The following is a 26,166-nucleotide window of genomic DNA, read 5'->3' on the forward strand; positions in this document are numbered from 1 at the left end:
GCTCGTGTTACATGGAGTGATTCAGAATGAAATAGAAAACTTCTGCCGTGGCTGTGCATCAGTTTTCTGGATGGCATCTATTGCTAGACAAAACAACTTCCAGAATTTGGTCTTTAATAAGTTGGCCCTGTAGTCCTTGCACACCCAAAAGAGTTATTTAGGTCCACAGGAGTACTGGGTGCATGTGGTTGTGCACTAGCCCAATAAAATATGGGTAGCAATTGAGGTTAATTATGATGAACAAATATTCCATACGCTACAGGTGCTTTACTTTAAATCAGTAGACATAATAGTAATGAATAGCAGCTGACCAGTATAATGTAATAATAATACTGGACAGAGGGAAGAGTTGAGGAAAACCTCGGTGAATCTTTCCATCATAAAGTTTCAGTGTTAGACTATAATAATAAATAATAATATAATAATAATAATAAAACAGTACAGTATGGGTGGGGAAAAGTGTTTTATATATATCACTGGTATTATACATTTTGTTTGTAGCAGGTTAAGTATTGAATTTTGGCAAATTTTTGCAAAGACACTTCATGAGCTCCAGATCTCAATTTTACTCTTTGTGGGGGGTTTATTTTCCTATTGTCCGTGTAAAACTGCCCCAAAAGAAATCCAAAATCATATCCATGTTGGATTTCACTTCTCAAATCAAAGTTACAGGTTTTAATGATGGTGGAGCTGTGCTATTGCAGAAGTTGTTCTAATCCTATAGCATAGATTGTTGGCTGCCTCAAAAAAAAAAAAAAAGTTTGTACACATTGGCTAAAGAAAAGCTTACAAGGATTGCCGCTGACTTGAAGGTATATATTGTCCCCAATAGTTGTGGGTGAGGACAAAGTTGCAAAGGTCAGCCACCAGGTTTGCTGTGACATTATCGGGGATACTGTTCCTCACAGCTTGTAGTCCATGTTGGTGTGGAGGGCTTCTACATCCATAGTGGCCAGAATGGTGTTTTCTGGAAGATCACCGATGGATTGTAGTTTCCTCAGGAAGTCAGTGGTGTCTCGAAGATAGCTGGGAATGCTGGTAGCGTAGGGCCTGAGGAGAGAGTCCACATAGCCAGACAATCCTGCTATTAGGGTGCCAATGCCTCAGATGATGGGGCATCCAGGATTTCCAGGTTTATGGATCTTGAGTAGCAAATAGAATACCCCTGGTCGGGGTTCTAGGCATGTATCTGCACAGATCTGTTCCTGTGCTTTTTCAGGGAGTTTCTTGAGCAGATGGTATAGTTTCTTTTGGTAATCCTGAGTGGAATCAGAGGATAATGACCTGTAGAATGTGGAGTTAGAGAGCTGCCTAGCAGCCTCTTGTTCATATTCCAACTTATTCATGATGACAACAGCACGTCCTTTGTCAGCCTTTTTCATTATGATATCAGAGTTGTTCCTGAGGCTATTGATGGTGTTGTGTTCAGCAACTATTTCACATTTGGGGACAATATATACCTTCAAGTCAGTGGCACTGCTATGGGTACCCGCATGGCCCCACAGTATGCCAACATTTTTATAGCTGACTTAGAACAATGCTTCCTTAGCTCTTGTCCCCTAACTCCCCTACTCTACTCGCGCTACATTGATGACATCTTCATCATCTGGACCCATGGAAAAGAAGCCCTTGAGGAATTCCACCAGGATTTCAACAATTTCCATCCCACCATCAACCTCAGCCTAGACCAATCCACACAAGCGGTCCATTTCCTGGACACTACTGTGCTAATAAGCGATGGTCACATAAGCACAACCCTATACCGGAAACCTACTGACTGCTATACTTACCTACATGCCTCCAGCTTCCATCCAGGGCATTATCCATTGTCTACAGCCAAGCTCTAAGATACAACCGCATTTGCTCCGATCCCTCAGACAGAGACTAACACCCACAAGATCTCTATCAAGCATTCTTAAAACTACAATACCCACCTACTGAAGTGAAGAAACAGATTGACAGAGCCAGAAGAGTACCCAGGAGTCACCTACTACAGGAGAGGCCCAATAAAGAAAATAACAGAACGCCAATACCATTACCTTCAGCCCCCAACTAAAACCTCTCCAGCGCATCATCAAAGATCTACAACCTATCCTGAAAAATGATCCCTCACTCTCGAAATCTTGGGACTAGTCCTCGCTTACAGACAGCACCCCAACCTGAAGCAAATACTCTCCAGCAACCACGCACCTCACAAAAAAACACTAACCCAGGAACCTATCCTTGCAACAAAGCCCAATGCCAACTCTGTCCACATATTTATTCAAGTGACACCATCATAAGATCTAATCACATTAGCCACGCCGTCAGGGGCTTGTTCACCTGCACATCTACCAATGTGATATGTGCCAGCAGTGCCCCTCTGCCATGTACATTGGCCAAACCGGACAGTCTCTATGCAAAAGAATAAATGGACACAAATCTGACATCAGGAATCATAACATTCAAAAACCAGTAGGAGAACACTTCAGCCTCTCTGGCCACTCAGTAACAGATTTAAAGGTGGCAATTTGGCAACAGAAAAGCTTTGAAAACATACTCCAACGAGAAACTGCTGAGCTTAAATTAATATGCAAACTAGATACCATTAACTTGGGTTTGAATAGAGACTGGGAGTGGCTGGGTTATTACACATATTGAATCTATTTCCCCATGTTAAGTATATTCACACCTTCTTGTCAACTGTCTAAATGGGTTATCTTGGGTTATCACTACAAAAGTTTTCTCCCGCTGATAATAGCTCATCTTAATTAATTAGCCTCTTACTCCACCTTTTCATGTTCTCTGTGTGTGTGTGTGTGTGTGTGTGTGTGTGTGTGTGTGTGTGTGTAAATATATATATTCTTACTATATGTTCCATTCTATGCATCTGATGAAGTGGGCTGTAGCCCATGAAGGCTTATGCTCAAATAAATTTATTAGTCTCTAAGGTGCCACAAGTACTCCTGTTTTTTGCGGATACAGACTAACACAGCTGCTACTCTGAAACTTGTAAGCTTACAGTCTTACAAGAAGTAAGCAGTCATGGGATAAGTGGGAAGGTCCTCTTATGGATCAGTATCTCGTTAAAAGATAGGAAACAAGGGGTAGGAATAAGTGGTCAGTTTTCAGAGTAGAGAGAAGTAAATAGAGATGTCTTCCAGAGGTATGTATTGGGACCAGTACTGTTCAACATAGTCGTAAATGATCTGGAAAAGGGGTAAACAGTGAGGTAGCAAAATTTTCAGACAATACAAAATTACTTAATATAGTTAAGTCCAAAGCAGACTGCAAAGAGCTACAAAAGGACCTCACAAAACTGGGTGACTGGGCAAAAAAGAAGCAGATAAAATTCAATGTTGATATGTGCAAAGTTATATACACTGGCAAACATAATCCCAACTATACATACAAAATGATGCGGTCTAAATTAGCTGTTACCACTCAAGAAAGAGATCTTGGAGTCCTTGTGGATAGTTCTCTGAAAACATCCACTCAATGTGCAGCAGCAGTCAAAAAACCTAAATAATGTCAGGAACCATTAGGACAGGGATAGGTTACAAGACAGAAAATATCATAATGCCGCTATATAAATCCATGGTACACCTACATCTTGACTACTGTATGCAGATCTGGACACCCCAATGCAAAAAAGATATATTGGAATTGGAAAAGGTACAGAGAAGGCCAACTAAAACTATTAGGGATATTGAGCCAGCTTCCATATGAGGAGAGATTAATAAGACTGGGACTTTTCAGCTTGAAAAAGAGATGCGTGGGGGAGAGAGGGGCAGAATATGATAGAGGTCTAAAAATCTTGACTTGTATGAAGAAAATGAATCGAAACTTTATTTACTCCTTCACATAACACAAGAAATAGGGGTCACCCAATGAAATTAATAGGCAGCTGGTTTAAAACAAAACAAGTACTTCTTCACACAACGCCCTGTCAAACTGTGGAACTCTTTGCCAGAAGATATTGTAAAGGCCAAGACTATAACAGTGTTCAAAAAAGAATTAGATAAGTTCATGGAGGATGGGTTCATCAATGGTTATTAGCCAGGATAGGCAGGGATGCAACACCCTCTTCTGAGCATCCCTAATATGTGCTTGCCAGGAGCTGGGAGTGGACTAAAGGGGATGGATCACTTGATTGCCTGTTTTGTTCATTCCCTCTGAAGCATCTGGCATTGGCCGCAGTCAGAAGACAAGAAGTTAGGCTAGATGGATCATTGGTCTGGCCCAATATGGCTGTTATGTTCTTGATTCAAAATTAAGTCTAGATTCTTTTTTCCAGCTCACAGTGAAACTGACAGTGGACTTGAAGAAACAAAATCAACTCCTAAATCTGACCTGGTACAAACTCAGAACATACTGGGTAACTAATTTGACTACTTCTTAGCTTCTATATACAGTATTTGCTTCTTTTTTCCACTCCAGAATTCTCCTACCTTTTACTACAACACTTCAGAAGTGAGCTGTTCCAAAGAAAATCTTAATTAAATTTTACTGGGTTATTTTACATTTACAGCTACTAATTTATATATCTCAGATAAAATGTAGTACAGAAGGCTGTCGTTGTGAGATGATAGTCTCTGGTAAAGTTTTCTTGATAGGTGTACCAAGTATTCTCATTTTCAAAGTAATATTCTGTCATGCCCTTTACTGAATTCTGGGTTGTCTGTATGTCTCTTGATGTCTGTAACCAGGTGTAGCACTAGTAGTAATGCTCTACAGATACAAGAGAAAAGTCCAGCTCCTTGGTTTTCTCTCAAGATCCTTCTTCAAGGAAATCCTCCTTGGTAATACATTACTTATAACATGGAAACAGTTTTTCACTATAAACCACAGGGACTGTAACATTATTATGCACAGTAGGTGCCATTAAAATAATAAATTCACCTGACTGGATTCCTTCAGTAATAGGCGTATCTCTAGAATAAGAGATGCTATGCTACTGACATCTCTGCAGAATGGCATGTGCTCCATTTTTAATGTGTGGGGGGAAAAATCACAAAAACACTTGTATATTTTCAAGGTAGAAGCAATGCAAATCTACATAGGTGAAGTTAGAAATTATCTTTAGCCTCCTGTTGTGACAGGTTACACAGTTTGTGTTATATTACAAAATTGATTATTTAAATGTATAAATGCTCAAAACATCAACAACTCAAGGAAGATTGTCTGATGGCATCAAATTGTCAATTAAAATATAAATGTCATTTGTATGATTCTCATGACTCATTAAGGCTTAACATGGCATGAAATCTTTATTTTCTTCCTGGAGAAAAAAGTGTCCTATACAAAATCCTGGTCACAAACTTTGTATTGCAAATTGTGTTTTCTCCATTAACAGTTACTCATTTTTGTTTTGTTGTTAGACGCAGCATCCACAGTCTCCTTGCAGTAACAATTCTGCATTAAGAAATGTCAAAATGTTAAATTCATTCCCTGTATTGTACACACAAATCTATGCAAAATTGTCAACAAAAGTCCAGAGATAGTCTTTGAAAATTTGGCCCCTAGTTAGTTGAAAATTTGGCCTCATTTTCCAGAGAGGGGCGCAGGCATGAATAGTCATGGAATGATGTATGCAACTCTGTACTTAGTAGGTATATAGGTGAGTAATAAAAGAAAAGATTGTATTGAATTCACCAGCACTGGAATGTAGGGACAAGGGTCTTTTTGTTACACTATACAAAGAGAACCGCAAGTGTTAACAAACACTTTTTTTTTCAGCTTTCTACTGACTCGCATCAATTTTGTACTTTCTCTTTTTCCCTTACCCCCTTGCAGTTCCAAACAGGCTTCCAGAATTTCCTAACACTAAAACACCTCCTGCATTTCAGAAGCCCAGGGGAACATTGTGTAATGGTGATTTTTTTGTTTTGTTTTGCTTGCAGCTTATTTTAATCCCATTTTTTCCTTTGCAGTTTCTTTGGCAAGGTTAACTTTGTTTGGCTGCACTACTTTAGAGGATGCTTTTATGAGAACTAAATCATGGTTGTCTCTGCTTAACTACAAAGCAGATAAACTTTCATTGTTGGATATTTACTTCTGTCTTCCTTAGACAGGTGATTCTTCATATGATGGTTCAGGACAGAGCTGAGGATATTCATGTTCCAATCTCCTTTCTCTCTTTCCACAATGTTTCTTTCCATTATTTATGAAATTGTATCTCAGTGGTCAGCCTATTCTTATATTGCTGGCTTCTGGCATGCACTTTGTGTGTGCTGGAATAATTCTGTGCCATGTTTTCCCAATGACCCATAGAAAATAAAGACCTCATTATTTCTTTTATCATAGCTTCTAATGAAATGCAGCTGATGCCTTCTGGATCCAAAATATTTGATACTCCAAAAATACTACAGACAAAACCTGGTAATTGCCTTATTTCTAAAGTTGAGAGTTTCGAGACAAATATTATTTGAGTTATATTTGATGGTATTATGACCAGGTGGGTTTTGTGGTTTTAATGACTCGGATACAATAATGTGGTTGTATGGTTTATAATGCTACAGCCATGAGATTTTTCTCCTGCAAAATTATGACTCCACATAAGTCTTGTTTTGATTTTAGTGACATGATGCTCAAAATGATTTACTTACAAATGTTGTTAGAAGACTTGTGAAGATATGGAGACTATCCTCAGCTCGTGTAAATTGTCACAGCTCCATTTAAGTTAGTAGAGCTATAAAAACTTCTATTTGTGAAAGATCTGTTCCATGGGTTTAGCATTTTCCTTGTAAATGCCCCTTCAGTTTCAGAGGTGGCTTGTATCTCTCAGCTGAACTGTCATTCCATCCAACAGCAAAGTTTGTGGACTGTGTAATGACTTTGTTAAATAGTTGATTTGTCTAGTGAAGTTATTAGCTTCTTCTTGTTAGAGATGTACCTATGGCCTAAATTTTCAAATGTGAATAGTTATTTGTGTTGCTTCAACTGTTGGCATACTTTAAAAGGGCCTGATTTTCATAAAGTGTTGAGGGCTCACCCTTTGATAATCAGTCCCCTTTAATAAGTCTCCAGCTAGGTACCCAGAATCGGCAGTTTTTTTAACCTTAGACCATAGCACTTCTGTTGTGCTTGAGAACCTGACAACCCTTCCACAATTGCCATAGGGCATAATTTTGTCCATGGATGCATTTGTATGGTTCCCATAGAGTCCAGTGGAAACTATCCTTGCCCATGCTAAGGTGTTAGAATAGTGAGGTAGTGAACCTCACTAATATTTTAGTGAAAAAGTCTAATGATTACTAACAAGAGCTAGAGCATATTTATTGATTTTTTTTGACTTACATTATTTTAATCTTTTATTTTGAATTTGTGCCAGAGCATATTTTTTCTTAACTGATTTCACAACTAAATTCTAACTTGCAAGTTTATAGATAAGATGAACTCAGAAGACCCCATTATAATGCTGTGAACTTGAATTTCATTGCTTAAGTATGATCAGGCTTAGTTAACACTCAGGTGAGGTAAGTGGTATATTCTTTCCCCTGAGACAGTACTGATTCAATTAATTCTTGAACTAAATGCTACTGCAGCCTATCATGTGATAGTGGCAGTTTATTTAGAGCATGTACTTTTCAGTTCATGCAAAAGAAGTCCCTAATACTGAAATGCGTAAGCAAACTCCGGTAGACTTCAGTGTGAGTTAGGACTGAGTAGAAATTTGGTAAGGATTTTAGAATTTGTTTCTGATTTATAATTTCTCACAGCATTTCTGGCTTTGCTTTGAGGCCAGCAGCTGTCTCCCCTATGAAATGAACATAGCCATCTATTTCTATTGTTGTGAAAGAGATCCAGTAAGATATAGTTAGGGCTCATCTCGATGAGCAGTTAGTGCACAGCAAGCTGGGGTGTAAATCTACTTCACACTGGCATGCTGCGCACCATGTGTGGACCATGCTGTCATGCCCTAAAAGTTCCCTAGTGCACTTAGATCTACTCCTATTTCAAAGTGGATTAGATCAAAGTGCATAGGGAAATTTTAGTGAGCAACTTCAGGGTCCACATGAACAGTTAGTGCACGGCAGGCTAGCACGAGGTAGATTTACACCCCATCTTCCCGTGAACTAATTGTACGTCTTGAAAAGCAATTAAAGTCAGTATTAAAGAGAGGATGTTCAGTATTTTTTAAGAACATGGTTTGTTGAAATATAGCTACTGACTTCAAAATTATTAGGGATAATACTACTAATAATCTAATCCCAAACCTGCTTTCCAAAATTAAAGGTAAAAAAATAGAATAGTGATAGACCTGGCAAAGCTAGCATTTCATTCACATAATTTGTTTCGGGTTAGCTCTAAATTGTATTTTTGAGGTCTTCCATTGAGACCACATAGCATGAAGTGTGATTTAATTATTCTGGTTTGGGCCCTGATTTTGGGAGGGAGATTCACACAGTCAGAATCTCATTGAGCCCATCTACACAGCAATAAAAGATCCATGGCATGGCTAAAGCTGGCCTAGGTCAGCTGATTTGGGCTCAAGCTGCAGGGCAATAAAATTGCAGTGTAGACATTCAAGCTTGAACTGGAACCCTGGGCCCTGTGACGGGGGAAGGTCTCAGAGGCTGGGCTTCAGCTCAAGCCCAAATGTCTGCATTGCAATTCTCAGCTCCACAGCCCGAGCCCTGGGAGCCCAAGTCATCTGATCCAGGCTCTGAGACTTGGTACCACGGGATTTTTCATTACGGAGTAGACATAGGTGCTGGAATTGGAGGTGCTACTGCACTCCCTGGCTTGAATTGGTTTCCATCATATGCAGGGTTTACAGCTTCATTCAATGGTTCTGAGCACCCCCACGATACAAATTGTTCCAGCACCCCCGAGTGTAGACATACCAGACAAAGTCAGTGCCATTCCATGTGGTTGGTAAGGGCTTTTCACCTGAATAACTTTGCAGGATTGGGGCTTGAATGCTTTTGTTATCACTCTTGACACTGTGTTCCAGCCTATAGAATTTGAATACCATGGTCCTTTAGCCTGGATTTTCCAAACCTTGAGCATGATTCTTGTGAATCTCTTTATAAAGTGTATTATTTTGGCTTCATTCTGCCTCCATTGAAATAAATGGGAAAAATCCCATGCTCTCAGAGAGGCCAGTACACTTACAAGGCCTATGATACCACGTCACTTTTCTGCACAGTATCTGACTTATTGTTTCAAGTGACTATCTTCTGAATTGCTTTTTAAAATGTTACATTTTTTTAAAAGTTAACTTTTAGTAAGTGGGTTTTATATTAATTGCATCAAGAAAGTGTCAGATCTCTCATAAGATCAGCAAATAGAGTAAAATTTAGTTTCTGTAAATATATCTTTAGTTGTGTTTTACATAAATTTTTCCCTGCTTTCCCCCAGAATGTTTTTCTTCTTTATTTTTGGATTGGATTATACCACAGAGAGGCATCTTTTTTTAATTTAGAAACTTTGTGGATGGCCAATTTACTTTGAATTTTAAATTTTTAAAAAAGACAGCTTTTTTATACACCTGCAGTTTAGTGTGATACTTTTGGGAAATATCGCATAGTTCTTATTGGGTGTAAATACAGTTAAAGTCCTGGTGCCAACAGCTGTGAATAATGTGGTATTTGTTTGCATAATGTCCAAGATCACTATTCCCCTTTCTGCTGATAAGGTAGCATGGGATCATATCCGCTGATAAAATGAGTAATTCAGAATCTGATTGAAAATAGATGTGGAAGCAGACAGCTACTGTATGAAACAGAAAACAATTTAGTTTATTAGTTCCAATTTTAACATATATTTGTCATCCTCATTAAAAATGAGCCCAAACCACAATATTTGGATTTTTTTCATAAACTGCAATAGATCAAGGGAGTTCATATCTTCTCAAAAACTTAAATGATTTTAAAAAAAAACAAAAAACCAAATACGGACTTGTTTTTTCTGTTTTAAAGTTATGAGTTGGTACCACTTGTGCAAAGAATGCCTACCCCAATATCTCAGGATTATTTTCATGTTTGCTCTTAGCTGCCAAGAAACCAGCCCTGAAATCTACATCTTTTCCTTCTATGGAAACCCCAGGAACAGTGATGGGTAAATCTTTTATATGATTCAGTTATTTTTTCGATCATCTTGGCATATCTTCTATCTGCAAAGGATAGTCTTAAGGTTTGCTCAAACATTTCGGCTTCAAAACCGCACATGCAAAACTTTTCATTTGATCCTGCTGTATCAACCATTTCCTCATAATCATCATCTGAAAAGCATTTTCTGAACTGATTTAACGGCTTGCTGCTAAAAGGACCTATTGTCACCAACCTCACTCTTCATGTTACACAATCATCTCACAGCTCACTTTCTGCCCATCCACCATCTTGCTTTTCTCTGTGTCAGCATCATCTTGAAATGTGCAACTTGGCTGTAGCTAAGTGCCGTGCTGCCCCATCAGCTCTGAAGTCCCTCAACATTTTAAACTCAGATTCTCTTTTCAGTTTTTGATGAAACACAGCTTGTTTCTTCAAGATCCAAACAATCTGGCATCCCAGAAAAGCTACCAACCAAATCTGGTAATTATATTTCTTGTGAAATTAATTCTTTTGGCAGGTAAATTTAGAAGACACCTCTGTATTTTTAGTCAAGTGGTTAGCTTAATTTACCCTGTATAACTTACTTTGGGAACAAGAATACTGTTGACATGTATGTGCTGTATGAACATTTACAACATTTTGTATGACACCTTTAGAATCCTGAATCATTATGATTAAATTTCTCATATACCTTTATTAGATTTGTAAGATCATATTTTAAGTACAGTAGCTGTTGACCTATTATATACAAATGGATATAATAAAGTATTACTGTAAACCATCCTAGTGCCTTAAAATTGTACCCGGCTTACAGTGGATACCTAAAGTTAATATCTAAATCCATGTTTCAATACCTACATTTAAGTGTCCTGATTTGAAGAAATGCTAAGCATTGACAAACACCACTGAAATCCGTGGTAGCTACATTCATTCAGCACCTATGAAAATCAGGCCTTTTTTTTTTTTTTAGGAGTCTCTGTATAGATTTGCAAGTTAATTTTAAGCACCCAGGTTTGAAAACTTTGCTCAGAGTGACCAGTTACCCCACTCCAGTAGCAAGCTGCTATTTCTCACAGATAACTCATGCCTTGTTTCTGCTGTGAAAATGATTTGAAAATAAAAGTGGTATGTAAATCAATAAAATGTAGAATAGAGTAAGGGCCTGATCCTCTACTAAATTACCTTGTGTAGCCCTCTTCCCCTATGAAAAATTAGTGCAAAGGGGATGAAAAAGCTAACAAATTTGCATATTGGTATGTTACATATATTTTGCACAGGGATAAATGACCGCACAGAGTGCAAAGTAGTAGAGAATCAGATCTGAAGCCTTTATTTGAAAATCTATCACAGTTGATGCCACATAACCTGTAAGGTTGGCTATAATGTCATAATTATAATTATATAATTATGGCTTCCTTAGTTCAAGGCCATTTGCATTTGAAAAAAAGTATAATCTGCAATTCTGTCCCATTCATTACTGTACAGGAAGCTTAAATGCAATTTTGTTAAACTACATAGCAACACAAAACGGCAACTATATAAAGAAATTATTTGTGAGGTGTACAATAGGATCTGACAGTCTCAAATGGATTTTTTTTTCTTACAGTAATTATTCAAACAACTCCGAAACCTGTTACACCTGAAGCTAGTAAAGCAGAAGTTGGTAAATGAGGATGATGTTTTCTCGGTGTATAATATCATACTTTTTAGATTTCCATATCACAGAATTCAGTTCAGTTCCCGTTCATACTGTCAAAGCTTATTCTTTACACTTCTTTTATTTCCCTTTTTCAGACACATTATGAAACTTCTTAATCAGTCATCTGTTCCAGAACACACTGAACATAAGTAGCATGCAGCTGTACCCATGCTTATGGTTCTGACTGTGCACGTCTGTTGTCTTTATGTGAACAGAATATTCTGTTTCCTTTTAAAGCTGAGAATTCCATCCAACTTTTGAGGCAATTTCAAGTTGCTGCCATTAGATTGCACTGTGGAATATACTGACTTTTAATTTAAAAGGAGACTTAGCAGCTGACCAACTGCTTTGTCACTAAGTTGATGGCATATGTTTTCTGTGCTCAACAAAGCATTCTGTCATGATCTCGGAAACTGTAATCTAGTTTTTCTCTCAGCCCTGTGAGAAATGCAGTTTTTTCCTTCTAGACCAAAAACTTCAGAAAAGGCACTAACCATATCTGGTCATTACCGCTCATTGTTCTCTAAAGGCTCATAATCTTTTATTAAGCAATCTTGTGCAGCCCACCACTTCTCTTTACCTTAATGCACCAAATTAATGACATTGTCTTTAATTACTCTTATCTAAGTGTGTGTTTGTTTTACAGAATTCCACTCTTAGAGTGTCTCTAGGAATCTGGATGGTTGATAAAGACTGGGGCAAAAAGGGCCTCAGAGCTTGTTACTGCAAGATGCTGTGCTCTATCTCTTCCTCTTCCTCCCCCCCCCCCAACCCCCCACTGATGCAGTGAATGTTATGGGCACTCATCACTTCTCTGTGTCTAAGGTTTTATGCTATGCTATACCATAGTAACTGAGCAGCTTGCAGGATTGAGCCCTGATCAAAATTTGGAGCAGGCAATGCATGACTTTTAAAACAAGGAATTAACATTTTATATATTTAATTTATTATTCGGTTGGAAATTGGAGTCAACGCCCTTCATTGAGAACAATGGTTTATAAGTGTAATATATACATGACTCTAACCTTAAAGGATTAGAGGCTCAGTAAGGAACTTCTCTATATATTGACAGAATGGCACAAACTTCTAACTTCCACTATTAAATGGTTCTGCATGACAGAGACTCGTACACATACTCTTATGCTCAAATAAATTTGTTAGTCTCTAAGGTGCCACAAGTACTCCTTTTCTTTTTGCGAATACAGACTAATACGGCTGCTACTCTGAAACCTGTCTTTTTACACTGGGTCATACATTTTGCACCATGTAAGAGAGCGGGGGTAGAGGAGAATATGGAACTGTGATCCTATCTGGCATTTTTCATTTTAAATAAAACATGGATGGCCAAATATAAAAATGTTTGCTTATTTTGAGGGAGTTGAACAAATGACAAAATACTAATATGATATCAATGCTTAATTTAAAACTTGGAATCAGACTATTTGATACTAGAAAATAGTAGTCAGCATTTGTAATTGTTTGCATTTACAAGACTGCTTTGGAACATCTAGCCTACTGAGTTCTGATTCCTTTTTTGTAGGCTACTGGTGTTGACTTGCATTTTCAAACCAGATCCGAAGGTGATGAGTGCTGCACTAAAGCACCTGCTTTGCCATTTTTCCCCTGAAGAAGGATGTTTAGCTACTATTTTTTTAATAACCTCATGTAATTTGGTGTTAGTGACAAAAAACTGATCACTGAGCTAGTAAATAAATGATCAGGCATTACTATCATATTGAATCTTTAAGCCTACCTATCTATTCTTGAGCTCTTCCATTTTATGGGTCTCCTTCACTACTATGTTACTCCAGTTTTATGCTATTGTAACTCCATGGAGTTACATCAGTGTAAAACTGTAGTAAAGTGATGGTTAATCAGGCCCTAAATATATTACAGCACTTTGAAAATGCATTTTACACACAAATTTAACTATGGTGTAGTTAGCCACTCGTTAGCATACTTGCTTCTTATTAACTTTGATAACCAACACTGTTATCCGAAACCTCTTATTTTGCAGTTGACCTTGTGTGAATGGAATGGAAACTTATTTATAACTTTTATGAGTATTTCCTTCCCCAGTCATGTTTTTGTCTTTGTAATATAGAGAGGCTTTTGTGGATAAGTAACATTTGTTGACTATTAAATTAAATAGTTTAAAGATGTCAAGTTTTACACATATATCCTGCATGTGGTTTGCATTAAGTGTTTGTTTCAACTAGTCCAGCCCACCCAATTACAAAAATTCTCTGCATAGATGAAAAGTAGGAATGAGTGTCTATCTTGCAGGATTTGAAGATGAGTGTAAAATGTAATTTGTACTATTGTTGTAGCAGTGTTGGTCCTGGGACATTAGAGAGACAAGGTGGGTGAGGTAATATCTTTTATTGGACCAACTTCTGTTGATGAAAGAGACAAGCATCTGAGCTACACAGAGTTCTTTCTGCAGGTAAAAAGTATAGGTAGTTAAAAGATTTGTGTTGAAATTGTGCTAAACTACTAATTACTTGCCTGCTGAGGATTCAACTGTGAAAAATGATAGTTGTCCACATACAGAAACTACATTTTACCTAATGTAAAAAAGAAAAACGTGTTGCTATTTCACAAACCCAGAAAAACATAGTGCTGGCAAAACCATTAAAAACAGTAGTGATACATTGTGGGATTTTTGTTCTTTAGTTTTGGGGGGGGGGATTTTGTGCAGTTCCATGGCATAGAAGTGATGAAGTCTGATCTATTGGCATCTCCCTGTCCCTCCTCAGACTTGTGGATGTTTTTTGTATTATAGTAATACATAGAGGACCCTGCTGACATTGGGTCCACATTATGGTAGCTGGTGTGTGTGTGTGTGTGTGTGTGTGTGTGTGTGTATATAGGGTTTGTAAATATATATATATATATATATATATATATATATATATATATATATATATATATATATATATATATATATATATATATATATATATATATATATATAAAACATAGTTTGATCCCCAAAGAGTTTACAATCTAAACATCCAAGACAGACCAGAGGTGGGAGAATGGAAATATTATTCCCCATTTTATAGATGGGAAACTGAGGCACTGAGCGATTAAGTGATTTTTTTTCCTGTGGTCACCCAGAAAGTCTATGGTATAAGGAGGAGTTGAACCAGATCATCTTTGCCCCTTCTGTGTTTTCTTTGTGCCTTAACCACAAGATCAGTCTCTTTTTTTAAAGCTGCAGACATTGTGAGGATTGCTGCCTGGTTGCTGGCATTATTAATACCTTGCTCTAACTAATTGAGTTAACCAACCAATGATAAACTTTACAATACTTGTTACAATGGCCACTTTTAAACCTTAAGTTTCAGCCCAAGTCTGGGACCACAATGACTTTTATCAGTTATTTTGCAGCATCAGAGGGTACATCTGCGCTGTCTGGCACCTGGCAAAGGAGAGGGTCTCAGCCCAGGCTCCAGCCTGAGCAGGAATGTCTACAGTGCTATTTTTATTGACCCGGGCTCAGAGACAGTGTTGCAGTTTTACTTTGCAGTGTAGACTCACCCAGATAGTCCCTAGCTTTCTCCCTGCCTATACTCTAGCAGACAAGTTTGCTTTCATCTTTCTTTTCCTTGGGTAAGGTCTGAGCTCTGGGTTCTCTTGAGTATTCTAGCCATTAGCTTCCCCTGGCAATAGTATTGGCACTATGTTTAAAGGTTACATGGATTACAGTACACTAGAAACTTGCCTACACAGAGAAAACAGCCAACCAACTGGGTTCTGAGGGGAAGATATTTCTGAAAGTAGTGTGTCTTGTTATAGTTTTCAGCTTTCACTTAAGTCCCATTCCATTCACATGGTGATATCTGCCTTTACACTAGAGAGTTACATCCTTGATTCTGTCTGTTCATTAAAGACTAGCTGCAAAAGAAGTTTTGGTTTTTCTGATATTTGTAAAATTATATGAAGAAGGCCTGAAAGATTTCTCACCCCCCAAAGGTTCTCTTCTCCCCCTCCCTCCCCCTGCTTTTTTAGCATTAGAAATTAAGGTCTTTTAAACTTTTTCCCCCCTGGAAAACTGTTGTATGGATTGCAGGAGATTCTAGTTAATCTATTCTATTCTAGTTATGATACCACTAGCACCCTGGAAACGAACCATGAACAATTTAGGGGAAATACTATTTTCTCAGTTTAAAATGTTTTGGTTTGTTTTTGTTAAAACCTATTTAACTTAAACTCCTGACAAACACTGAGGAAGAAAACTCATTTTTGTTAAAGACTTAACACTCCTTGCCATTCAGGAAAGTAATGAGAAAGCTCACATGCAGTTTTGGTCTGCTGAGGAATCCTCAGGCAAAAACAGGGAAGGCAAGACTTGATATTCCTGATATTTGTAAGGTAAAAAACAAATAAAACATTTGTTTGCTCATTATGTTGGGGGAGGGAGCGTTTCAGGCTTTTTACATCATAAAGAAACAAAGGGAACAGACCATGTTGATTATTTTTCTTTGTAGATCACATTTAAAACTGTGTCAAAGAACATATTAACTTTGTGTTATCCGCTTATGCTGAACAATATCCCTTTCTCGTACAAACAAACATGGACACTGGAGAATATTATATCATTTGGAGGTATTAATTTCCTTCCTCTCTTGCATACATGCCCATTAGCAGCTCCACTCTAAGTCTAACAGCTTTTAATAACATATTTCATAGTACTACAATACTGTGCCAATAAAGCTACAAGCATTAGCTAGTTAATCCTCACTGAACCTCTGTCAGGTAGTTATCATTTCCATTTTAGAGATGAGAAAACTAAGGCAGAGTGGCTTGTTATTTCCCAAGCCCACAGAGAATCATATGATCAAATACATTACTGAAGGATTGGACTTATTGTCCCATCCTCCCATGTGCCAGTGAATGATTGTTCTCTTCAGCAATTTTCTAGGGATACATTTTTTAGAGTGAGTCTGTTTCAGAATCAGGACTTCCAGTCCCTTGCATGGCTCACTAGACAACAAGTCATTCTCAGCCTGTTACTCAGCTTGTCTACAAAGTTTAATCTCCTTTCATCTACCTTGTCATCTTTCATCTATATTTTTGTCTTTCTGGTTGTCAATAATATTTGCTTACATCTTTTGTGGTATTTTTACTATGATTTCAGCAATCACTGTCATTTGCATAGTGTGTGTGTGTATGCATGTCTGGGAAAATAAATATGGTTCTTTATTAGATCGTTCTTGTATAGCAATGTAGGTTTCAGCTGCTGATGATCTTCAGTTCCTAATACTTCTGTAGAGGCTGGAAACAGTCTTAAATTTTTAAGTGAAGATGCTGTTGTTCCATGATGGTTCTTGGTGTTTTCAATTAATAAAGCACAGCTTTTTGTTTTGTTTTCCAGCTTCATATGACTTTCTACATGTTTCTTCCACTCCCCAAACATCTGAAATTCCAGAAATATTTGAGCTAGAATCTGGTAAATGATAGTTGCATTATTTCTGAAGCTTAATATTTTGTACCAAAAAGGTTATTTATTACTGTCTCTGTTTTAACTCAGCTCTGCCTGATTTCAGTGTGATTTCACATTCCATGTTGTTCCCCCAAGTCCAGCAAATACATCCTGGTTTTTTCTGTACTAGAGACAATGCAGATTTCAGACAGAAACTCTGGCAAGGCATTGTGCCTGTGTAGTGTGGTATTTACCAAAGGGAGGGGTCAGGAAAGGACCTCCGGGGCTAGAAGGAAAGGAAAGCAGGGTGGAGTTAGGATCAGTTGGGATTGTGATCTTTTCTTGGGTAAAAGGTATCAGGTAGACAAAATTATTGGTGAAAAGATGTGGATTAGTATGTTGCCAGCTGTTGGGAAGTGAGACTTACATATAGAGGGGAAAAGTCTTAGGCCCCTGCAGTACTGCAAAGGTAGAATAAACAATCAAAAGTTCAGAGAAAGATTGACTGTCTGAGGGTTTATCCAGAGCTTTCAGAAGCTTTGGAGGTTAGCTTTGTATCAGAGCTGATAGTGAAATAGCAATCTGAGGTCACTCCTCCACTGAAAGGAGGATAGCTAGAAATACTGTGTGGAGATACCAAAAAGCAAGGGATGATCTCAACACAATGTACAGTAGAAAAGATATCTTTTGCCATAAAGATATCCGTGCCTTGACTGAGGTTCACACCCTACAAACAAGACTAAGTGATCACAATACAGTTTGTAAATACTGACTGAGACAATGTCATTTGAAAAGAGGATGCAATACAAGGGGATTCCTGTTGAAGTATTATATATATCTTTTCCCTACACCATTTGAGGGATTTGTAGGTTGTCCTGAGCACCTTCTACTGTAACTGTTTCCCTAACTATCTGTCGATCTAAAAATATGGTGAAGGCTTGTAAATATAGTAAAGGCCTTTCAGCAGCTCTAAATTAACTTTTGTTGTTGGGAGTATATTATTGTTTACCCTGGGACGACTTTGTCTTTATTCGGCAATTAGTTTTCTTAGACAGAACTTGCACATGCAAAGCTAGACCCTCCACTCCACACATTTCTCCCTTTGGAAAATAAACAACACATAATAGATGTGTGGTCACGGTGCTTAATGTGCTATAGGAAAGTACTCCAATACTACAGTGATGAGCACAGTATAAAAGCCTGAATAGAACAGAATAAAGGTTTGAGGGAGAAACATTGGTCATAGCCTTACCATGAACTATTAAGCTGTGGTTTATTATGAACTTCCTTGCTGTGTTGCCTCTGGGCTCTGCAGCATCCCTTGGGATCTTGTATGTGTATGTTTTTGTTAGATTATAATATAAAATGTACTGCTTGTAGTGATTGATTTTAAACTTAATTAATTCATACCAGGGACACAAGTCCAGCATGAAAGAAAAAAACACCTGTACATAGAAAACTACCAGTGTTAAGTAATTTCATGAAGAGCTACACTGGGGCACCTATAACTGGAAAATGCAGTGTTTACTGTAGACATTCTAAACCTTATTCTAACCCTTTATGCAAATGTGTAGCATAAGGAACCAGTCTGTTGCTTTAGATATAGTTGAAGGCAAATGTGTGCACGCAGTTGCACACTACTTCGCTGAACCTATTTATAAAGAATTACATCATATGTTATATGTGTTTTTCCACTGAATGCATCCGATGAAGTGAGCTGTAGCTCACGAAAGCTTATGCTCAAATAAATTTGTTAGTCTCTAAGGTGCCACAAGTCCTCTTTTTCTTTTTAGAATATACTAAGATAATGACATTTTTGCAAAACTTTATTAAATGAGTTTCTTATCTGGGTGCCAAAAGGCCCTTGAATCTGCTCATGTAAGATCGACAGCATTGTTAGGCCCTTGCAAACGAATGTAATGTAATCTCTCTCATTTTCCCCACACACATACAACCCCCTCACTACACTGTATGCGGCCACATCTCAGATTTGTTTCATTTTTTTTTCCTGCAGCTACAAATAGCAGTGACCTGGAAACATCCGTGCCTCTAATTTCCAGAATATCTCATTTGCTAGGAACAACAATGGGTAATAATCACACATTCCGTTTCTTTCTTTAATTAAACTCTTTGGTTTTGTCATCACAGCTAATTCTGGGAGTCTTTTCTTGTTTAGTCATCTGCCATACCAATAATTCATGCTGATTGCCATCAATAAATCCCACAGCTATACTCACTGCTTTTTTTTTTTTTTTTTTTTTAAAGGAATCAACATCCAGTCTGTGTTTCACTGCTAAGGTTGTCACCTGTTGGGGCATTTTTGTTTGTCCCTGTCAAGAGCAGTTATTGGGGTGTTCTTGTTTGTTTGTTTTGTTTGTTTGTTTAACTCTCATGTAACTGATGAAGCCTGGTGAATCATGCATAGAGCTGAGTAAATAATTTGTAGTGAATTATCTATCTGATAAATTAATCATTTATTTTTCTGCTGGTAGAGTATCCATGAGCAGGTCACACTTAACTGAAAATTGTTCAAAATTTGTTGGCAGTTATTTTTTTAACTTTATGGATTGGTCACAAACATTTCGCTGTGTTTTAGTTATATAATTTGTTACATAATTAACATGATATTGCTTCCTTTCCATGAACATTTGTGTTGGTAAAACTCCATCACAGAATGTCCCTAGAAAGCAGAGCACTAAGAGGGTGTGAATTGAATCAAATATTTGCAGGAATATTTTTTGCAATATTTGCCCAGCTCTAAAGACATGTTATTGCCATTGTTCCTTGAATACTCGATGCTTATAGAATCCTAGCAGATTGCGTCAGAAGCTTTTTTGTCTTTGTACTTTTCAGGGTGCTTAAAGACCTATGAAATGAACCACCTGAGTAAACATTAGCCTTCACTGCATTGTGTGTGTTTCCATTTGAACTGTAATTTTAATTGCTGGCCTTTAGATCTCATTCCTTATCAGCACTGCTCCATTGCTAGTGTAAGAGATGCTCACTCATTAGATTGGCTGGACCACTGACTTTTAATTGAGTACCTCAGAAGATAAAAATCTAAATTTAAAAAATAATAAACATTATTACCCATTTCTTTTTTAGCTTTCGATGATACTCATCCTGTTTTTTCAAACCCCACAACATCCGATGAGCCTGATATAACAGATCTCAAACCAGGTACAATAATTATTACACAGTCTTTACCATTCAGTGGCTCACGGTCAAATATAAACCGCATTGAAATAAATGGAAGTCTTATAATTGATTTCAGTGGACTTTGGATAAGGCCCTTAGAGCTGAATTTTTAGCAAGCATCCAAATTGTATTGCTGTTGAGAAAATGGCATTAACTTGTGTTGTCTCACAGCTATGTTGTGTGTGGCAACTCATACCAGTCAGTTTTCCTGTCAGTAATTGGAAGGATATGCTGCATGGATAACACTATGAAACAAATATTAAAAAGTACTATAGTATTCTGTAATAATTATCCAAAACATTCTATTAACATCATGTTGTAGATGGTAAAGTTGTAGACAAGTACTGTAGAATGATTATAATTTTTATATGAAGGAAAAGAATGTCCTAGGCGCATTAAGTTATTTAACTAATTGAACACCTGATTCTCCAGAACTGTGGCAATAGTTGGATCAGTTGTTAGCTTTCTGGACCAAATATCATCTGTTGTCTGTATTTGAGTAATTGACAGCACAACATGTCCTTTTTATTCTATTCCTTTGTGTTACTCCATGTCATCTTAATAAATGCGGCAACATAACTCAAAATAACGAGGTAAGCCATGTGAGGACCTAAAATCTGATCATGAGAATTTAGTCCAAATTTATTTTTGTGAAGGCAGGAAGGAATTAAATAAACATCCAAAATCTCTGCACATTCACAGATACCATGATTTATGGTTACCATAACAGTACGATTCAAAAAGCTGAGCTCATCTCTAACACGTACTAAACTGACAAACTGAAAATAATGTCCAAGAATCGGTGGAATACTTCAGTTTTTCTTGTAGAACAAAATTGTTTTACCCATGAAGCAACTTTTTTTTCTTCCATAAGCTCTTTGCTCTCTTGTAACTGTCAACATTTCTTCCAGCAGCAACAAGTGAACCCACTCTGGAATCTTTCTCACCTAAAACTTCCAGTCCTCTTGAATGGCCAAGAGAAACATTGGGTAATGTTGTTGTTTGTCACAGTGAATGGTCACACTGTGTCTCTTTAATCAGAGAACATCCCATCCCACATGAATGCATTTCTTCCATAAAATCGTTTCATGCATTGAATCATTAACCTTTATTCTACTTCTAGATTCTTGTTTTTCCTGTGTCACCAAAGACTCTAACACCTTTTGATTCACTTCTCTGTAGGAATGTAGTTGATGCTAGTGATACTGTTCTTAAAGCAGTAAAACTATCAGCTATGAAACTTGCATGGAGAGCTCCATCATCCTTTTATCATCTATCTCCCTCATGTCTATGATTTTAATTGTATCCATTTTTGGAACATTGACTTGATTTCTGATTAATGCACAACAATTTAGTACTCCATCCCTGCCCCCCTTTTGAATGCTGATGTCCTCAGCTGACTTTCACATTCCATACTGAACTATTTCTTCTTCATTGCAAACTTGTGGCATGTACAGTTTCTTAAACGATTCCTGAAGTAGTTAGTTATAAACCAAGCTCTTTCTTTCAGCTCCAAATGAAGCACCACTTATTCCTTCTAAACTGAAGCCATCTCCTCTTCCAGAAGTGCAGCATGTGAAACCTGGTAATTAAGTAGTCCATTTATTCAATCAATATATCAGGAAGATACTTTTAAAAATATCCTATGGTGTTGCTACAAAAGAAGCAAACAGAATAAAGGTATCTGATCCATACTGAGCAAGACTCAAGATCTTCAGACTATTGAACATGAGTATGGTGATAAAATGCAAAGAATTTTCACAATTTCATAGCTTACTTAAAAAATCAGGGAATACTTTTTGCATGCGTTTTTAACTATATTTTTAACTTCTGCCTTGCTGTGTACAATTATGAGGTACATACAACACATTATTAGTCCCAGCACAATGTTGGTGCCTCGTACATTCTACTCATTTGCTTCCAGGATGTCATGATGGGGGAGCTTCCTTTCAGTGAAAATAGCTGTGATTGACAGAAGGGGAAGCCCCTTACAAGGTCCATAGTTGTGTGCTGGATCTTGCCATTTGATCATGATATAACCAGTGTCTTGTGGTGCTTTTTTTCCTTTTCTGCTCCTTTGATCAGAAACAGTTGGATCCTTGTCACAGTTCTATTCAAGATCAAAAGAGGGGAGAGCCCCCTTCACGATCCAAGTACTGGTGATCATAGGTTACCAGATGTTCAACAATCCAATCTATGTTCTATTATTTTGTATACTTAATGTTATATTAAAAAAGGAATATAGGAAATACTAGATGAGCTCTTTTAAACCTCCCACATCTTAAACTTATTACTGATGTTCTTTATTGTACTATTCAATTATGCTTGGATTCTTTTTATTTTATAGCACGAAAGCCACCACTTTTGGAGCATAGTACACCTAAAGCTTCAAAGACTATTGAAAGGCCAAAGGCGACACTAGGTAACAAATGTTTCAGTAGCTGTGTGTCAATCTGTATTTCTTTTCAAGCCATCATTAGAATTCCATCACTGAAGACCATTTCATACCATCATTGCTAATCATGCCAACTTCATTCTGTTTCTGGATCTATTTCTTTTATACAGGAGAATTGTTAGGAGAGAAATACTGTAAGAACAGACCCAAACTCACATTCATGAGTTTAGTTTCTTTTCTAAGTTGAGTTTGTCCACAGAATAGTGGTTTTTATCAATGTTATTGTAAGGATAAAATATCTGCCCTTGAATAAACTCAATAGGAGGCATATGTGCATCTCTGTAAACAGAATTTGCCTCTCATTGTTTGAGAATTGTTGAGATCATACACAAAAAGACAACCATCCACTTGTATGTCAAAAATAACTATTGAAAGACTAAGTGCAAAACTGGGTAAGGAGACTTTCTCAAAGGAAAGTTTGGGGTTTTTTCTTTACATTAAAAAAGCCTAATATTCTCTAAGGAGATCTATTTGTGGCACTAGAAACATTAGTCTTTATCCTGCTTCTAGGTATCTTGTCATATAGTCCTTTAGGCTTAAAAACCTCCTCTCAGTGAATTCACATATACTTATTCATAGGAGTGCATTGCCACTCTGTTTATAGCAATGAAGCTCTTCCTCCTGAATCTATCTTGGAAGCAACCTCATTATCCTATTTTATAAAATAGGCAAAATTAATGGTCCTGTCTTTTGAGGTGCTGATTGGTCACCTTCAACTTTCACAGACTTCGCCTCCCAGAATAAGGCCTTAGGCTAGCATTCAGACATGCTAACTACAGTTTCAACCCCTGCAATTATGGGACGACAGCTTCAGGGTTTGCAGAACTGCTTAGACTAATATTTCCCCCATTCCTCCAATCAGTGCTGCTTTTTTATAAATAGAATCCAGGGGCTGCAGTTGTGAGATAATCCCACTCTTGCATGTTATTCATTTCGTGGCTTTCTACCTCTGCCAGAATTTTTTTCTTCTTGAATAGTTGAGAGTTCTAAGAATTCATGTTACCTTTTCAAACCTCATCTAGTTAAGTCTGTCAGTTGCATAAAATTGATCAGCAACTCAGGAATATATACAATATAATATATATTATATATTTTAGACTTCTCTTGCAAAATTCAACTTCCTAGCTTGCCCAGAATAATTTTTTATGGGCAAGTAAAACACAATTAGAAATTTTAATTATTTATCAATCATTATAGTAAAGGGCAAACTAATCATTTTTGTACCTGGACAAGTAAGTTTTCACGACAGTTTTGCGAGGCCCTTTTTAAAACTGATTTTATTTCCAGAAGCCTTTTTGAAGTATCATTGCTTTACCACAGTGATTCCTTTTCAAAGGAAAAGAATTAGAAGAAAAATTGTATAATCTAGTCTGTTTCTTTCAGCTCCCTTGGAAACAAAGTTTGTTCCTTCTACACCTAAACTATCTGCCAGACCCAAAATGCCACGAACTAAACCTGGTAATTACATTCCATGCCAAGTATTATAATAATTTATTACTTTTGTAATTTAATGTATTTTGCTTTAAAGGCATCCTTAGTGAAATTGAGCAGATTCAGTTCTCAGGAAGATTATGCAAAGTGTGGGTTTGCATCCCTTGAGTTAGACTTGGAATGTAAATTTGGAAAAATAAAAAAAACTTGAAGCAAAACTTAGATCAAATCACCAAATTGCACAAGGCTTGGGGTTGGAATCAAGTTTTTACATGGTTTCCACCTGAAATCATGAATTGGCCCATGCTTGCTCAACAGGACCCTTGTTGGCCCATAAATTTAAAAGTCTCTTAATCAAAAGTCTCTTGCTTTGCTTTTGAGGATAGGTTACCAATCTCTACCATTTCATCTGTTGCTATAGGATGAGTACAGATGCAGTGATAGTTGGCATCTGTTGAGGCTTATCTAAAATTGTAGAACTCTGAGGGGTGAAACTCAGGCCTGGAAATAAGCAGGTGGATACAAAATAAAGGCAGTCGAATTGCACCATGTTTTTACACCATGGTTGAATTTAACCTGTGATGTAGATCAAAGGAAAAAAAATATCACACACATCCAGACTTGTCAAACAAAGATAAAGCCATGAAAACATTTAAAAAATGCATGGTTTATAATGAAGTTATAAAGCTAAAAAGATACATAATTTTATAGTGTAATAAGATATTATTTAAACAGTATTGTAAGAGACCAAGCAACATTATTATAATTCTTTCCAGACTCCCTGCAAAGTATTCTGTTAAAATCTTGCTAGTTAAAAAAAAAATTATCCACTTCAAGGCAAATAGTTATCACTGAAGCTTGTTAACGTAGTGGTATTTAAGTCTTGGAATTGCATCAGTTATTATGAGCCAACTTTTAAAACATTTTCGCTATAACGACAACTCTTTAGAAAGGTTTTTTGCTCTGTTCAAAATTAACTCTTGTATTATTAAGACAATTTTGTCTGTCTCTTCTAGAGATGCCGCTACCTTCCATATATGTATCTCTATATTTTTTCTTTTTCATCAGCAGAAAAAGCAATTCATTTGGAAAGCAATACACCTAAATTTTCTAACCCCTTTGAACTGCCAAGGACAACACTAGGTAATGATGTTTCCACAGTGCATGGTCACTTTGTTTTTCAATTTAACTACAGAGAAATCGGTATGATTGCATGTTTGTGCAAGTGTGGCTAGTCTATCATCTCTCTATTACTAGTCTCGCTGATCAGTCCAGATGGGATCCTGAGAATAAGTAATCTATTCATCACTGAACTTTGAATGATTTGCCACGTCTTCCCTTCTCTATATAAAGTATTGTGAATTCTGCATTTATTCCATAGGGATACCCTTATTCAGATTTTACTTCTTGGGGGATAAGGTACTATTCAATGTAAGAGGATCACAATCTGGCCTTTAGCCAGGAGGCATGATGCCCATGGATCAAGCTCCCATTAATATCCCAGTGTCACTAGAAATTGACCAAAAATTAGAGCTTGTGCAATAGCAATAGTTGTCTTCTTTCCTTGAAGTTCAGATGCTTCTAATCAAGATACCTCAAATTAACGTAGACTCCATGTACTGCCACAAGTGGGAATATGCAGACGCCCTCAAAGGAGAAAAGAGAGGTTACTTTGCAGTAATTTTTGTTCTTTGAGAATTACCTCTGTGTATTCACACTACTCAGCCACCTTCCCTTCTGCCTCAGAGTTCAGTATAACATTAGGTCTCCGGTTTGGGAAAAGGACTTGAGGCGTCTGGCTGAGTGGATGCACTTCCTTATATAGAGTAGGGTGATGCCATCACCCTCACTTGATCTATCACATGAACATACACCACAGTGGACATGGTTTTCCAAGGCAGTTCTCCAGCTCAGT

General features: G+C 37.2%; 1 protein-coding gene across 22 annotated transcripts in view; it reads left to right on the forward strand.

The window, feature by feature from the left end:
- Window positions 1-26,166, forward strand: part of LOC119844474 (ABI family member 3 binding protein) — a 411,236-nt gene that overhangs the window by 271,958 nt on the left and 113,112 nt on the right. For 7 of the 22 annotated variants that reach the window (XM_043511028.1, XM_043511059.1, XM_043511093.1 and 4 more), the window contains 13 exons: window positions 4,277-4,357; window positions 6,286-6,360; window positions 9,979-10,044; window positions 10,443-10,517; window positions 11,644-11,700; window positions 17,120-17,194; window positions 19,182-19,256; window positions 20,273-20,347; window positions 21,277-21,354; window positions 21,876-21,950; window positions 22,713-22,787; window positions 24,204-24,278; window positions 25,320-25,394. In XM_043511028.1, coding sequence (XP_043366963.1) covers window positions 4,277-4,357; window positions 6,286-6,360; window positions 9,979-10,044; window positions 10,443-10,517; window positions 11,644-11,700; window positions 17,120-17,194; window positions 19,182-19,256; window positions 20,273-20,347; window positions 21,277-21,354; window positions 21,876-21,950; window positions 22,713-22,787; window positions 24,204-24,278; window positions 25,320-25,394 — 957 coding nt within the window. The remainder of the gene's footprint in view (window positions 1-4,276; window positions 4,358-6,285; window positions 6,361-9,978; window positions 10,045-10,442; window positions 10,518-11,643; window positions 11,701-17,119; window positions 17,195-19,181; window positions 19,257-20,272; window positions 20,348-21,276; window positions 21,355-21,875; window positions 21,951-22,712; window positions 22,788-24,203; window positions 24,279-25,319; window positions 25,395-26,166) is intronic. The other 15 variants (XM_043511052.1, XM_043511074.1, XM_043511078.1 and 12 more) reach the window with 8 other exon arrangements.

Source organism: Dermochelys coriacea, chromosome 1, assembly GCF_009764565.3.
Source record: "Dermochelys coriacea isolate rDerCor1 chromosome 1, rDerCor1.pri.v4, whole genome shotgun sequence".
Taxonomy (NCBI): Eukaryota; Metazoa; Chordata; order Testudines; family Dermochelyidae; genus Dermochelys; species Dermochelys coriacea.